At 43.0% G+C, this 13,433-nt stretch overlaps 1 protein-coding gene across 11 annotated transcripts in view; it reads right to left on the bottom strand.

Annotated features, from left to right (window-relative positions):
* Nucleotides 1-13,433, bottom strand: part of ANKRD27 (ankyrin repeat domain 27) — a 66,500-nt gene that overhangs the window by 32,305 nt on the left and 20,762 nt on the right. For 7 of the 11 annotated variants that reach the window (XM_083629069.1, XM_083629077.1, XM_083629075.1 and 4 more), the window contains 11 exons: nt 8,349-8,483; nt 7,306-7,416; nt 6,740-6,896; nt 5,910-6,064; nt 4,976-5,035; nt 4,816-4,869; nt 4,670-4,735; nt 4,002-4,078; nt 3,125-3,246; nt 2,319-2,397; nt 446-578 (listed from right to left, as the gene is read on the bottom strand). In XM_083629069.1, coding sequence (XP_083485195.1) covers nt 446-578; nt 2,319-2,397; nt 3,125-3,246; nt 4,002-4,078; nt 4,670-4,735; nt 4,816-4,869; nt 4,976-5,035; nt 5,910-6,064; nt 6,740-6,896; nt 7,306-7,416; nt 8,349-8,483 — 1,149 coding nt within the window. The other 4 variants (XM_083629072.1, XM_083629074.1, XM_083629076.1 and 1 more) reach the window with 4 other exon arrangements.

The following is a 13,433-nucleotide window of genomic DNA, read 5'->3' as shown; positions in this document are numbered from 1 at the left end:
TTAGCTTCAGCAATGCTACAGATCTGTTTCCTGAATTCTGAAATGTTAAGCATGGTATTTATTTTTTTTACCGACAAAAGGGATCTAATTGTATCCCACTGCTATAATTTTGGGCACTGTCTATTCTAAACATGCCAACACTTGGAGACAAATGGTGGAGTGCATAGAAGAGCATGGGTGTGCTTATGCTACAGCTCATACTCCTTGTCCTTCAAATAAAGTTGAACAGAAGTCTACCAGGGCTCAAGGTTGTCCTTTTACAAGTCTCTTTGAGCAATGGCTCAAGTCTGCTTACGGAGACCTTTAAGCAATGTGCACAGGCAAACAGTAAACTGTTGCAAATGAGATGTACGTCCAGAAGGCGCTCCTATTACAATCACAACTGCTGCACAATTGCAGTTATCAAGCCAGACTTTATGTTGCAACCCCTATTAAAGTGACTTACTGTTGGCCTGTCCGAGAGGTTTCCTTGACGGATGTATTCTATTGCAGCCTCAACTGAAGTCAGGCAGTATCCAAGTTCATCCTTTGCTGAGCTGCAAAACCTGAAGTTCTTGATGTAACTCAAGTTTGCCATCCTAGACAGAAAATAAAATAGCATATAAGGCTTCCAAGACATTACTCAAGAAGTGGAGATGACTGAGAAAGGTCGCTTAAAACTGCATGCACATCTAATTGGTTCCTCAACTTCCAATCACTAATGCAAGATCAAAACATTTATCCTATCTCCCACAGAGAGCCCCTCATCATCCACAAGTTTAATTTATTCTGAGTGGGTTTCAATGCTTGCAGGCACAATATTTAGGGAGGAAAGAGCAGGGCGCCTGTTCCATTTTCAGAATGCACACAGCTGATCATGAAAGGCTCCTGAATAAACAGAAAGCCATTAAGACAACATGTTATTAATCCACACTTTTTCTGCAGTTTGATCCTGCATACTTCCAATAACAAGATATGTTTTGATCTCTGAACTCCCAGCCCCAACAAAACCAAGAACAAATGGCATTCTTGGATTGGCAGTCAAAACTGACAAGCTATAAAAAAAGACTATAGGGATCACACTTATTACAGCTTTCCAGGATCATTCTGATGGGTACAATCATATTGGTGGGTTTTAGGAGGCAGGGGGTAGAAGAAAAAAATAAGATTAAAACAATTTGGCTTTATTTTCTAGCAGGTTACCACCACAAAAAGCCATGTCATTTGTATTGCAAGGCCCTGTCCTGAGATGCAAGCTGTGCAGTGCTTTGTTTCAAATAGCCACACATTTACAAAAGGACACAACACGTGCACATTCAAGACACGCAGATTAAAAAGAAAAAATCAGCCCTGCGTTATAACTGACGTCCAAAAACATAAGCACATTTGTTAAATGCATGTAATCCCTGGAAATGGCACGTTGCTAATACAACAGGTCTGCTGTAAGCATTTACATTTTTAGTTCCCAGTTGCATCTTGCCAATGTAACAACCAAGGTCTATTTTGTGACAGATGTTAGTACCCTACACATATTTCAGATCTGTGAGATTTCAGATTTGTGATACATGCTGTCCAAGCAAGGCAAGTGATTTTCAAAAGCAGCAAAATATTAAATATCCACACCCAAAAGGGGTTTCTACTCAAATGGCAATAAGAGGACCAGGTTGAACATTTCTGACTCAGGATGCATCTCGATTGGAGAGTCTGAAACTGCCACCAGTTAGAAGCACTCAGCTGCGCAGTGTTATTATGTCCATTTCCAGGGCAATGCAATCATAGAATTGATAATATGTATTTTTGGTCCTTGACTCAAACTACTATTTCAAGTCCAAAGCAAGTCACAATGCTTCTCACAGTTCTGCTATAAAACCTTAGAACACAGAAGCATCCAATTAAGGCTTTGCTCAGGATAGAGGACTGTACTGCAACGGTCATTTGCTAGTGAACAGCTAGTACAGACTTCAAATTATCCCATAAACCAAATGTAGGTTGGGTTTTAAGACTTAAGTCAGATTCTGCCTCCAGTTTATTTGGAGCGGGTTTGGCTCCAATACTGGAACATGTGATTTCTTAATCACATTTGGAAATGGAACCAAACACTTAAATCAGCTATGCAATCATCTGGATAAGTGGAGCTACCCAGAGTCACAAACCAGACCCCTTCGCATCCTGAAACACAATCAATATTGGGACGGGGGGAGGTGGGCAGCTGACAGCCATCCTAGCTTACAGACTCCATGACTTCAAGCAATGCTAGAAACCTTTCAGCACTCTGCCTTGTTTAGCGCTCTTGCAGCAGAGAAGTAACACTCAGGAGTAAAAGGAGACTTGTCACATACCAGTTTGGAATCTCCGTTTTCACAAGAAGGTACAGCAGGACTGAGAGAAGGTCATCTGCACACATGGTCTCCATGTTAACTGAAGTGGGGAGGAAAAAGTGGAGTCACATTTCTATGCTAGTGATAGTGCCTAAATGCTTCTAATTAGGGCTGCAGTGTTTAGAAAGCTTTCAGCAGACTAAAGGTGCTGCCACCACAATTGATCAGCAGCAGTTTTTAAATCCAGAAGCTTCAGGCACATCTTGAAGGAATGCCCTTTGTGTGAAACAAAGAAATACAGCAGGCACTCCTAAACACAAGGAAGTTCAATTTAAAACCCTACACAGATATAACCAGTTCCTTGAAGTCTTTTACTCGTTTTCAAGCCATCTTTCTGGGTAAAAGGAAGAAAAGACCAGCCCGACAAGTGCCAGGGACAATGGTCTAAGTACTGTCTGAATTATACCTTCTATTCTAGCCCTTTCAAGCTGGGGGAGTCTCTCAGAACAAGCCCTGCCATACAGATGCCTCAGTTCAAGGGAAAGCACTAATTTCCAAGTGATAAAAAAAATTGTTGTTGTTGTAAACATTTGTATACCACTCTTTATCTGCAGATCACAGGGTGGTTCACAACATAATACAAAATGAGGACACAAAATACATGATAAAACAAGAACAGACCAATAAACACCTGAAAACAAGCACCTGAATGTTACATTTCAAGGTTCTGCTCACATGCACCCCATTTAAAAGCTTATGAAGATGGCTTTTCAAAGCACAGAGAGGCGATCTATTGAAACCATTATTACATTGCCATGGTTACAGACCTCTTTGGCTAGGAGACTGCATTATGATTTGAACCACTTTGCGCAGACAGAGGAGCTTCTGTTGTGGGGAGGTGCACTTATTCAGCTGGCCCAGCTCTCGCTTCGCACGAGGAATGTTGAAGCTGTGAAGTGTGGTCCAAAGAAAGGAGTACTTAGCACATACACCAGACTTGAGCAGCAGCAACAGTGACTGTCGAAAAGTGGGCACCTATTTCAAACCACACCAACTTCTACCCCTACATTCAGCATAATTCAGGCTTGCCAAATGACCAGGGAGAAGAGTAGGTGGTCTGGCCTGTTCTGATGACTTTTTCATTCACAAAGCTGAGCAAATGAAGCTCTTTACGACAGAGATAAGACACTGCTGCCTACTATGATCTCCAGATCCAGCTGCTGCTGAAGGCACAAATACAGGAAGTAAGCTGAGGAGTCAGCAAACTCCAGCACAAACATATTGATAAAAAAACTTGTGTTGCTTATCAACATATTGATAAGCTCCTGTGCACACATCCCTAGGGTGCAGTTCTACAAGCTCTCTTCCATATGCTGTTGCCGCAGAAGTATTATCCCTTGGGATTTGTCTAGAGTCCAGCGTTGCCGTCAAGCCCTTCCAGTTACACGTGCTGACAGCAGAACTCATCTTCTCCCTTTCCTACTTCTTCATTCAGTAGCACCAAGGGCATATGGGCGACAATCCACTTACCTGCATATTTGTTTTTGGTAAAGCAGCAAAGAGTACACAGATTCACAGCATGCAAAGAGCAAGATGCTCTGAGCAGCAGCCATATATCCCTTACCCAAGTTGTTGGTTCCCCCACCCACCCACCCCAAAAAAACCTGGTGGATCTTTTAAGATTGACATCTCCATGCAGCGCACCTGAATTCAGGCTTAATACCCAGGTCCTTCTGTTGCAGATCTTGTAAGCTTCTTGTAATTTTGTTGAAAGCTGCATCCTGGTTGACAAATACAAATGAAGCCATTTTAGAAACACAACAAGCTGCTCTCTTGGCTATATCTTGAGACGTTTGAAGATCAGGTATGGGGGAACTTTGGCCCTCCAGACATTGCTGAACTACAGCTCCCAGAATTCCTAGCCAGTGGCCATGCCTGCTGGGTCTGATGGGAATTGTAGCAATAGGTGGAGGGCCGCAGAGACCATCTAGTAGATGAGTACATAGAGCATAGGAAGCTGCCTCAGTATATCAAGCTTGGTCCATCTAGCGCTATATTGTCTACTCTTGATTCTCCAGGTTTTCAGGCACCTTCTACCTACTCCGTTCTAACTGGAGATGCTAGGGATTGAACATGGCATCTCCTACATGCAAAACAGGTGCTCTATCACTGAGCTATGGGGTTAAGGACAGATAGTCCAAGTGTTTTTCCTTTAAAATACATGTAAGCAATGGTCAGAAATGTCTACATGCACCTTGAGGCAAAAGCCTTTTGATCAAAATGTACCCTTTCCTTAAGTGCTATGATAAGCACCTTATATTCTGGCGCTGGAAAAGTAGGCATTCGAATGGCCAAGGGAAAGCAACACCTACCTCACTCGCCTCAATAGTCCCCACATATTTAAAGATCAGGTCATATAGAGCATGGTGGATGTACATCTGAAACACAAATAAATAAATTGAACCGGAGATGCCCGTGAGTTTACGGAATTCCCACTAACAAACAACCCACTACTTACATCCACAGCTTGCTTCATCAGATTCATCTGAGGCTCCTGCTTGGCAAGCATCCTCTAAGGACACGAGAGAGAGAAAAGGCAGTGTTAACAGGCACTGTCTGGGGAAGGGGTAGAAAATTGTATTTAACACACACACACACACAAACCATTTCATACTCACAAGGTGCGAGTCTCTCAATAACTGCTGAATACATTTGGTGTAGAGGGCATTTACAGAATCCTGGAGACCCAAAAGAAGGACATTATGGAGCACAAAAGCCTGGGCTCAGATGTCACATTAAATCACAAGAGATTCAAGTTCACAAACTCCCACTTCCCCTCACCAGCATAGCTGCCAGGTGGAGCTCAGAAGTTTTCGCTTAACGACAGCTTGTTGTGTTGTCCAAAGTCTGGTTAACTCATGGTTTGTTTCACACAAAACAACTTGTAAACCATGGCACAAGCAGCTGTGGCTAAGCAGAAACAGAACCAAAGCTTATGGACTCACTGAGGTCAAAGTAGAGGAACAGGGAGCACCTGAAGCTTGCTGCAGCTCACTCTTTGTGAGCTATGGTTCAGTGTGCCATCCTAACTGGGCCACTGCGTCAACATGTCTAGGTAGAGGGCCCTTGCAGGGATGGGGGAGAAAGAACATTTAAGAAAGACATGAGGAGAGTCCAAGTTGCTTAACTGGGTGGAGTGCCAGTGCATTCTTTGAGGAGGTACAGGTTCCAGATTAATCTTCCAAAGGTTTAGTTCATGTGGGTGCAGAGCACATTTCAATCAAGTAGGTTACTGTGCTTTATTTATTCTAGAGTTGCACTTGAGCCATTCTCATTATGAAGTAATCTAGCAGCGAGCAGTAACTAAGGCTGCAACTCAATTTTTTTAAAGGTATCTGAAATGGGTTAATCAACATTTTAGTTAATCTACATTGACTTGCATATAGCTACAGGTTTGCATATAGATAAACTTTTGAAGCAATATGTACTTTTTTTTTAGATCATGCATACATGGCACAGAAGAGGCATTCTTCCTGCGTAAGAAATGGGAGAATGTTTCTTGCAATAGGCATTTGCAACAGACTAAGGCAGGCTGAAAACAGAGATACTGACTATGTAGTGCCGCAGGATTTTCCTGTCATGATCCTTGAAAGTCCTGTGGAAAGATGCAATGGCTTTATCAAACTTTTCAGCATGTCTCCCCAAGAACTCTCTCACATCTTCAACGTTTTTCAGGGAGTAACAGTTTGACGGCGTTGAGGATTGTTCTGAAATGGAGGGCAGTTGTCAGTGCACAGAAAGATCTGCAGTTCCTCCTAGCATTAGCAGCAGTTCCTTATTTATTGATTTATTTATGTTGCCAGATGCAAAAAGTCATGGCAAGAAACCAGGACTCCCATATTTATTGCTGACCTCTTAACTCTTTTCCTGGCTTCTGAAGAGTCATTTCTTCCAGGAAATAATAATCAGGATGAAGATCCTTCATGCAAGCCTGCTAGGGTAATCTAGCTCTCATCCTTGTCGCCTTATGAAAGGCTTCTGACCTTGCCTTCTAGATCACATAAGCTGTCTGCTCATGGTATATGAAGGTCCTGAAAGAAGTGTTATTGCCCAAGGCTGGCCCTACCATTAGGCAGAGTAGGGTAGATACATCAGGCAGCAGAGGGTGGAGTGGCAGTGATAGCCACCTAGCCTGTTCCCTCTTGGGTACCTGCCATGTACCTCCTAATATAGTCTGCAGCCCCCTCCAGTGTGGTGGAAGGCATTGCATTTTCACCAGTGTTGAAAAAAGGTTCAATTGCCAGTCCAATCCAATTATGTACATGGAATGGAGCAGCAGAAGGGAAAATGGGACTCTCCTGCCATCTGCCTCAGGCAGCAAAATACCTAGAGTTGGCTTTGTTGAAGTCCAAGGGCTGGCTGAGAAGAGCACTACTACTCACCTTCACTCTCATTTTTTTCTAGCGCATGAGCAATACAAAGGATGCTGAAGCTCTCTTCTCTCTCATTGTAGAAAGTTTCCTCAAAAAGAACAGGCACTGAGCAACGAGGGCTGAAGCCAGCCCCAAGGATGATCAAGCTTCCTTGTATGAAGACTTCCTAAAGGGACAGGAGGAAGGGAAAGGCAAATGAAAAAAGATCAATATCAACGTGAGGAGTACGCAAGCGGAACAATTATTTAGGAATAGTGATTAGTCATGCAGATTTTGAGAAAGATAAGGCGGCTTCTCCAAAGCAAGACAGTGCAATCCAAAAGTTAAAACACACTACTCCGCTTTTGAAATGGTATTACAGAATTGATTTTTAAATGTTTGATGGAAGGGCAAGATTGTCCATCAGTTTTAGAGCAAGAAGCCTTCTCTGTTTGAGCTCTTAAAGCATTACTGTTGTATTTCTTTAGAATTCCTTTATTCCACTGAACTTCATGAGGTTGCAGAGTGGGCTGATGCCTCCACCACTCTCAGTGCAAGACTGCACTAGATCCCTGTCCTTAAAATACTTTTTGTACCTTTCCATTCACAGTTTGAAAGTTTTCTTCCACAGACTTCAGAACGTAGGAGTCAAACTGGCAAGCTGAGATGCTGCTGCTTGAAAGACTTCCTTTGCATGGAACTAGCACCTAAAGAAGTAGTAAACATGGAGTCAGGTGCATGCACGCACACACACAAAACCGATAAATCCTTAAAGTATTAACATTTTGCCAGACCACACTATTTTAAGATGCCAAGTTTTGAAATTGGGCAGTAATGTAGTACAGATCAAGAAACCATTACTCACCGGGAGGTGATCTTCAATCACCACAAATGAGGACAGACCATGACATGGTGCAATGGGCTGGGGGAAGGAATACTATATTGTGGGAGGCCACGAGAGCCACCACTTCATATCTCAAACCCTTAATACTTTGACGCAATGTTTTGTATCCCACCAAGTCCTACTCAGAGTAGACCTACTAAACTTGACAAACCTAAGTTAAGCATGTTCATGAACTTCGATGGGTCCACTCTGTCCAAAAGTAGCATTGGACACCACCCAGTATTTCCTCCAAGGGCAGCCAGACACAAGTTCAGAGAAGAATAGATTGCACCAAGCAAGTATCATTGTAAACCATCTAAAAAATTGTTGATTTAAAAATTCTGGAGTCTCCATGTAGAGTCATCAAAAGATATTCTTATAACAGGGCTAACTCTTGTGGCAACCATTTAAAAGCACCTCACTGAGTGGTCTCTCTACAACTATGCACAGCTCCTCCACTTTTTCTCTTTAAACATTTTAATATTTTTTTACACAAAACTTATCTTTAGAATAAAGAATTGGCATCAAGGAACACCCTCCTCCCATTCCCAAAGATGCCTCCACTTTTTTAATGCTTTTGTCATATGTGCAACGTGTGATGGTGCAAAAAGCAAGGAAACTTAATAGTATACCACAGCAAAGGTGTAGTTTGCCCATTTTTCCACATCTGTTAAATATACCCCCTGAACCCAAAGTCCGAACTCATTCCCTGCCAAGCTGTAGGACCCATTTTCTGAAGGCATCAAGTTTACTTACAATTCCGTGGAATTCTGCAACTTTCCTGCAGAGATCAGGACGTCGTTTCTGCATAGCTAGATAAAAAGGGTTCTTCAAGAGGTCTTCATCATACACAGCCATATGGACCCCCCAAGTATCCAATTTAGAGACTTTCTAGAAAGCAGAGAGAGAGAGAGAGAGAGAGAGAGAGAGAGAGGGAGGGAGGGAGGGAGATCTCCATGGTCAAAACCCAATTGCTACCATTAGTAACCAGAAGAAAGACACTTCCCATCATTCTTCCCACAGACATAGGCTGCAATCCTATAAGCACTTACATCAAAGAAAGCCCTATTGAACTCAATGGCACTTGTTTACATAGGACTGCACCACAATACCCCTCTCAACCATTTGCATAATTATGTACCACTATTTCCGTGTACACAATTATATAGAAGAGTATGAAAAAGTCAAATTCTAGGGGGACTGGAGAAAAAGGTGCATTTAGGTCCAACTCTAGTATTAGGCAGAGTGAGGAGGCAACTGTTTCAGGCAGCAAATGTTGGGAGGCAGGGAACAGTATGCAACCTGTATGTGCCAAGGAATCTGACCTGTGCCCCCTCCAAGCTAAGTGTTGCTGCCTTCAGGGGCAGTGGAGGCAGCTGCCCCATCACCAGTGTTGAAGAAAGTCAACCAACAGTTTGGTAGGTTTCTGCATATGGACAGGAACGGGTGCCACCCCATCCTTTTCCCACCTCAAGCAGCAAAATGTCCTGGGTGTTTTCCAGACTATGTGACAGGAGACCAGGGGTGTTTGTTTCTATGCCTTGGAATAGATGTCACCATCCCAACTCAGTCCCTTGTAACACCAGACACCAGGGATCCACCAATCATTCACTTTCCTCTTCTAAAAGGTCTTCTCAGTAGAGACTGTTATCCCCAGTTGGATTTTAAATTGTGCATATATATATATATATATATATATATATATATATATATGCAATTGTCATTTTGTTTTTATATATGCAGTTGTTTTACTACTTTTTACTGAATTGGAAATAATTCCTGAATAAAATCATTAGTATTCTTATTTATTAATTATTCACTGGCCCCTGATGGATCAGAAACAGTTTAGACCAATTACTTTCCTGTATTGCACCATAAAGGAAACACTAAGCTCTGCTTCAATATATAGCTGAAGGTTATGAAATACGAAAAGGAAAGCAAGAACACCACCATACCAGAGGACTGACTACAGCCTTTGTCTATGCTTCCATTGTATACTCAAGTTTTAATTTCTCTTCTTGCCAGGGACAGTTAAAACCATGCTCAAGGCAGTTTACAACATGAAAAAATACATACCGTATTGGCCTGAATATATGCCTCACTTTCCCCCAAAATTCTGACCATACAAAGTTAAAGTGTGGCTTATACAATATTCGCAACCTTATGGTATGCAGCCTGGCAAACAGTGCCAGGAGCACAGCAAAGCGGCGCCTGCCCCGTGCATAGTCTCCTGTCCTCTCCCCCAAGGCCAGGGGAGAGCAAGGAAGGGGAAAGGCCATCGGCAAAACAGCGCAGCCCCCCCCCCCAAGTATGCAGCCAGGAGCAATGAGGAATGGAGCGGCTTATATTCAGGTATTTTTCCTTTTTTTTTCTCCCCCCCCTCCAATTTTAAAGGTGCAGCTTATATTGAAAGCAAAACAAAACAAGAAATAAAACCTTTAAAAGTACACAACCAAATTGAACAATTGCCACATATATAATAATAAAGATACAAAATAAATATACAAAAAATTAAAATCAGTAACAGCAACAACAACTACTCCTAACAATACCCCAGCCCAATAGTTTGTTGGCCCTCAGCTTTTGTAGCAGGCATCTGTCATGGCCCCACCCTCCTAGACCAGGTGGGGAAAGGCCTACAAGGCAAGGAGCAGGTCTTCCAAGACTCACAACCAAGCCTTCAGTCTCAAGTCATGTTCAACCCTTCCCAACCAATCTTGCCCACTTCAGAATCCATCCTAGAATCTTAAGTTTCCTATTCCCTCCATTTAAAAAACAAAACACCGGTAGGGTCTATTCATGCTATTTTGCTTCCTTGGGTGAAAATTTAGTTTGCCAAATCCCACCACCACCACCAAACAAAAAAGTTGTAAGTGAACAGGGACCACAGGTTTTTTCCCCCATCATAAGGGCCCCTAAGCAGAAGCACCTTTTCCCCATGCCATTCAGTTGTATGGCTCCTGGTTTAGAGGAAGAGAAACCACCTACAACCAGGCTTAAAGATTTCTCAGCTGAGGCCCTCTCTCTGCCCCAGGGGTGGGGAACTGGATCCAACTGGCAGGCCCACTCTCCATGGACCACTTGGACAAGTGGGAGTGCCTGCCTACCTGTCAATCATCTGACATCAGGTGATCCAACTCTGAACCCAAGGATCAGGAGTGCACTCCAAGCATGCCCCACAATGCTCCCTTTGCAGTCCAATCTTTAATTCAAGCCTCTCTTCCTTTCCAGTTGTAATCTGGTCCTTTTTTAATTTGGCACCTTTTTCTTGTTGCTGCACACTCAGAAAGTGCCCGCAACAGGAATGGCACAATCAGAAGAGCATTTATTATTACTAAAGCTATTACCCATCATTCACCAGCAGGTCCCAGGCCAGGTTACAACCATTTAGAATTCAGAATGGTTAAAATAGATTACAGCTACATAATAGGGTGGACCTTAAAACACACATCTCAGATGCCAAAGGTGAGGGCAAAGAGGCACATACCGTATTTTTTGCTCCATAAGACGCACTTTTTTCTTCCTAAAAAGTAGGGGGAATTGCCTGTGCATCTTATGGAGCAAATGCGTGGTCCCTGGAGCCAAATTGCCCAGGGGCAAAAAGCAGATCATGCTTTTTTTTGTAAGAGGGAAGTGGGTGTTGAAACAAAGCCACTGATCATTTCCTGATTGGGGAGAAAGATAAGGGATGCTAGAGATGATGGAGGCTGCCTGGGAGGGAGGAGGAAAAGACAGCAAACTTGCAAAGGGGGGAAACAGGAAGACTAAAGCAACAAGGAGAGAAATTAGAAGAAAAGGAGGAGCAAAAAACTGCTCCAGCTAAGGAAAAGTCACTACACTAAGGCAAACAAGAGGGAAGGGAGTGTTGAAAGGAAACAGCTGATTGGTGGGATCGGAAGAGAGATAAGGGATGCTAGTGGTAGCTGCCTGGGAAGGGGGGGAGGTAAAAGCCCATGGATCCTCAGGATTTTTACATTGGGTCACCCCAAATTCACCATCAGATCACATAGCATGTCCATGGCTACAGCCTGCACCAAAAAAATCACGCACCCACTGTTTCCTGGGGCTGCAATGGCGCAAAAATGTGGTTACAAAGCACACATCCACATGGATCCTCAGGATTTTTGCATTGGGTCACCCCAAATTCACCATCAGATCACATGTCTGTGGCCACAGCATGAACCACAAAAATCATACATCCACTGTTTCATTCAGAATATTTTTGTTCTTGTTTTCCTCCTCTAAAAACTAGGTGCGTCTTATGGTCAGCTGCGTCTTACGGAGCGAAATATGGTACTTAAAAGGAAGTTCTTTATTCTTCCTTTACAATTTGGCCCTAAGGGCTGATATGTCCTGTGTCTGACAGTATCTCATCAGGTGATGGACAGGTGGGCATGGCATGGTCCAAACCATGCTGTGGGCTAAATGGGGAGACCAGGCAGGCCTAATTGGATTCCCCACTGCTACTCTACCCAGTGCATGAGGCTATGCTCTGGGACACAGCTGAAGCCTCTTGAAAAAGCCTATTGATTAGGACAGGCCCATTTCAAGAAAATTTGGAGTTCAGAATCTCTGTATAGTCTTGAATAGATCAAGCAAAGATGCCCAGTTTGAAGCTGCTAAGAGAAACCTGAAGGATGCCACTAACTAGTAAACACAACATAACTTTATAAGCCAAACAGTACCAACAGCTACAATCATTCTAAGGGCAAAAGCGATTGGTGCTTTTTAATTGTGAACGCTGCTGCTTAGTTATAAGTGTAGCATCCATAGCTCATGGCCAAATGCAGATGGGATCATAACGCAAATAGACAGTGATATAAAGTAGTTTTGATATTGACAGATGGTAGCTCTGATGGGCCAGAAGAAGTAGTTCCAAGTGATGGCAAGACAGCAGGCAATTCCCAGCATATGGGATTACACGCTGCAAGTGACAAGTCTAAACTGCTTAGTAGCAACAGAACAGATACAAGCCAAGCCACACTAACAGTTGCTCCCAGAACCAGCTGGCAGACTACATCTTCTCTCCAACACTTCATTCTTCCTTAGTTTACTTTATGCTGCGGGGAGTTGATGGACATACCCATGGTCAGCCTCCTGGTGACCCAGCAACCAATCAGAGCTGGTTAAAACAATTCAAAACTTGACAGTTAAAACTATTAGATAGGGGTTGATGACCTGCAGAGACAGGGACCAGTTCTGATGGGGATTTGGGGTTATCTTGGCACAGCAAACTACTATGATTCCTGAAGAGTAAAAATCCTAGAAGGGGTTGTGGTAGTAATACTAATAGCCATTCTAGATGGAAATAGTCTAACTTGAGAAAAGGTTCAGAGAAGAGTGCTGAATAATGTAGAATATGGAAAAACAGGGGAATATGTCAGATGCAACCCTAGGCCCCCTATCTGCCCTGGATTCACACTTAGCAGGTGTGTTGTGATACCTTTAGCATTGCATTACGTCTTTTCTCAGAGTGGCTCAGGAAAACAGAGGGTTATCCCCTTTTTACAGTCAACACCACTCTCCAATGTAGGGTAGGCAGAGGGATTGCATTTAGCCCAAGTTCACAGAAGAAAATTTGAACTAGAGCCAAAGCCATGTTAGATGTTTAGAAGAAAACCACATGACACAGCCACCAGAAAAGCATGTGAAGGAATCACTTGATTAATGCTCTTGCATATAAAAAAGGCTCCCTCCTTATGTAAGGAAGTACTAGCCTAGTCCTCTCCTCCTAGAACATTAACATGGAAAATTATGTATCCCTGAACCTATATTCTTATACCCCAAGAAGGATTATCACTAGATTATTTTTTTTAACATGTGTTACTGGATGTGGTCATG

Source organism: Podarcis filfolensis (genome assembly GCF_964270895.1).
Source record: "Podarcis filfolensis genome assembly, chromosome: 8".
NCBI classification, from domain to species: domain Eukaryota; kingdom Metazoa; phylum Chordata; class Lepidosauria; order Squamata; family Lacertidae; genus Podarcis; species Podarcis filfolensis.
This window is presented reverse-complemented; position numbering and strand designations above follow the sequence as displayed.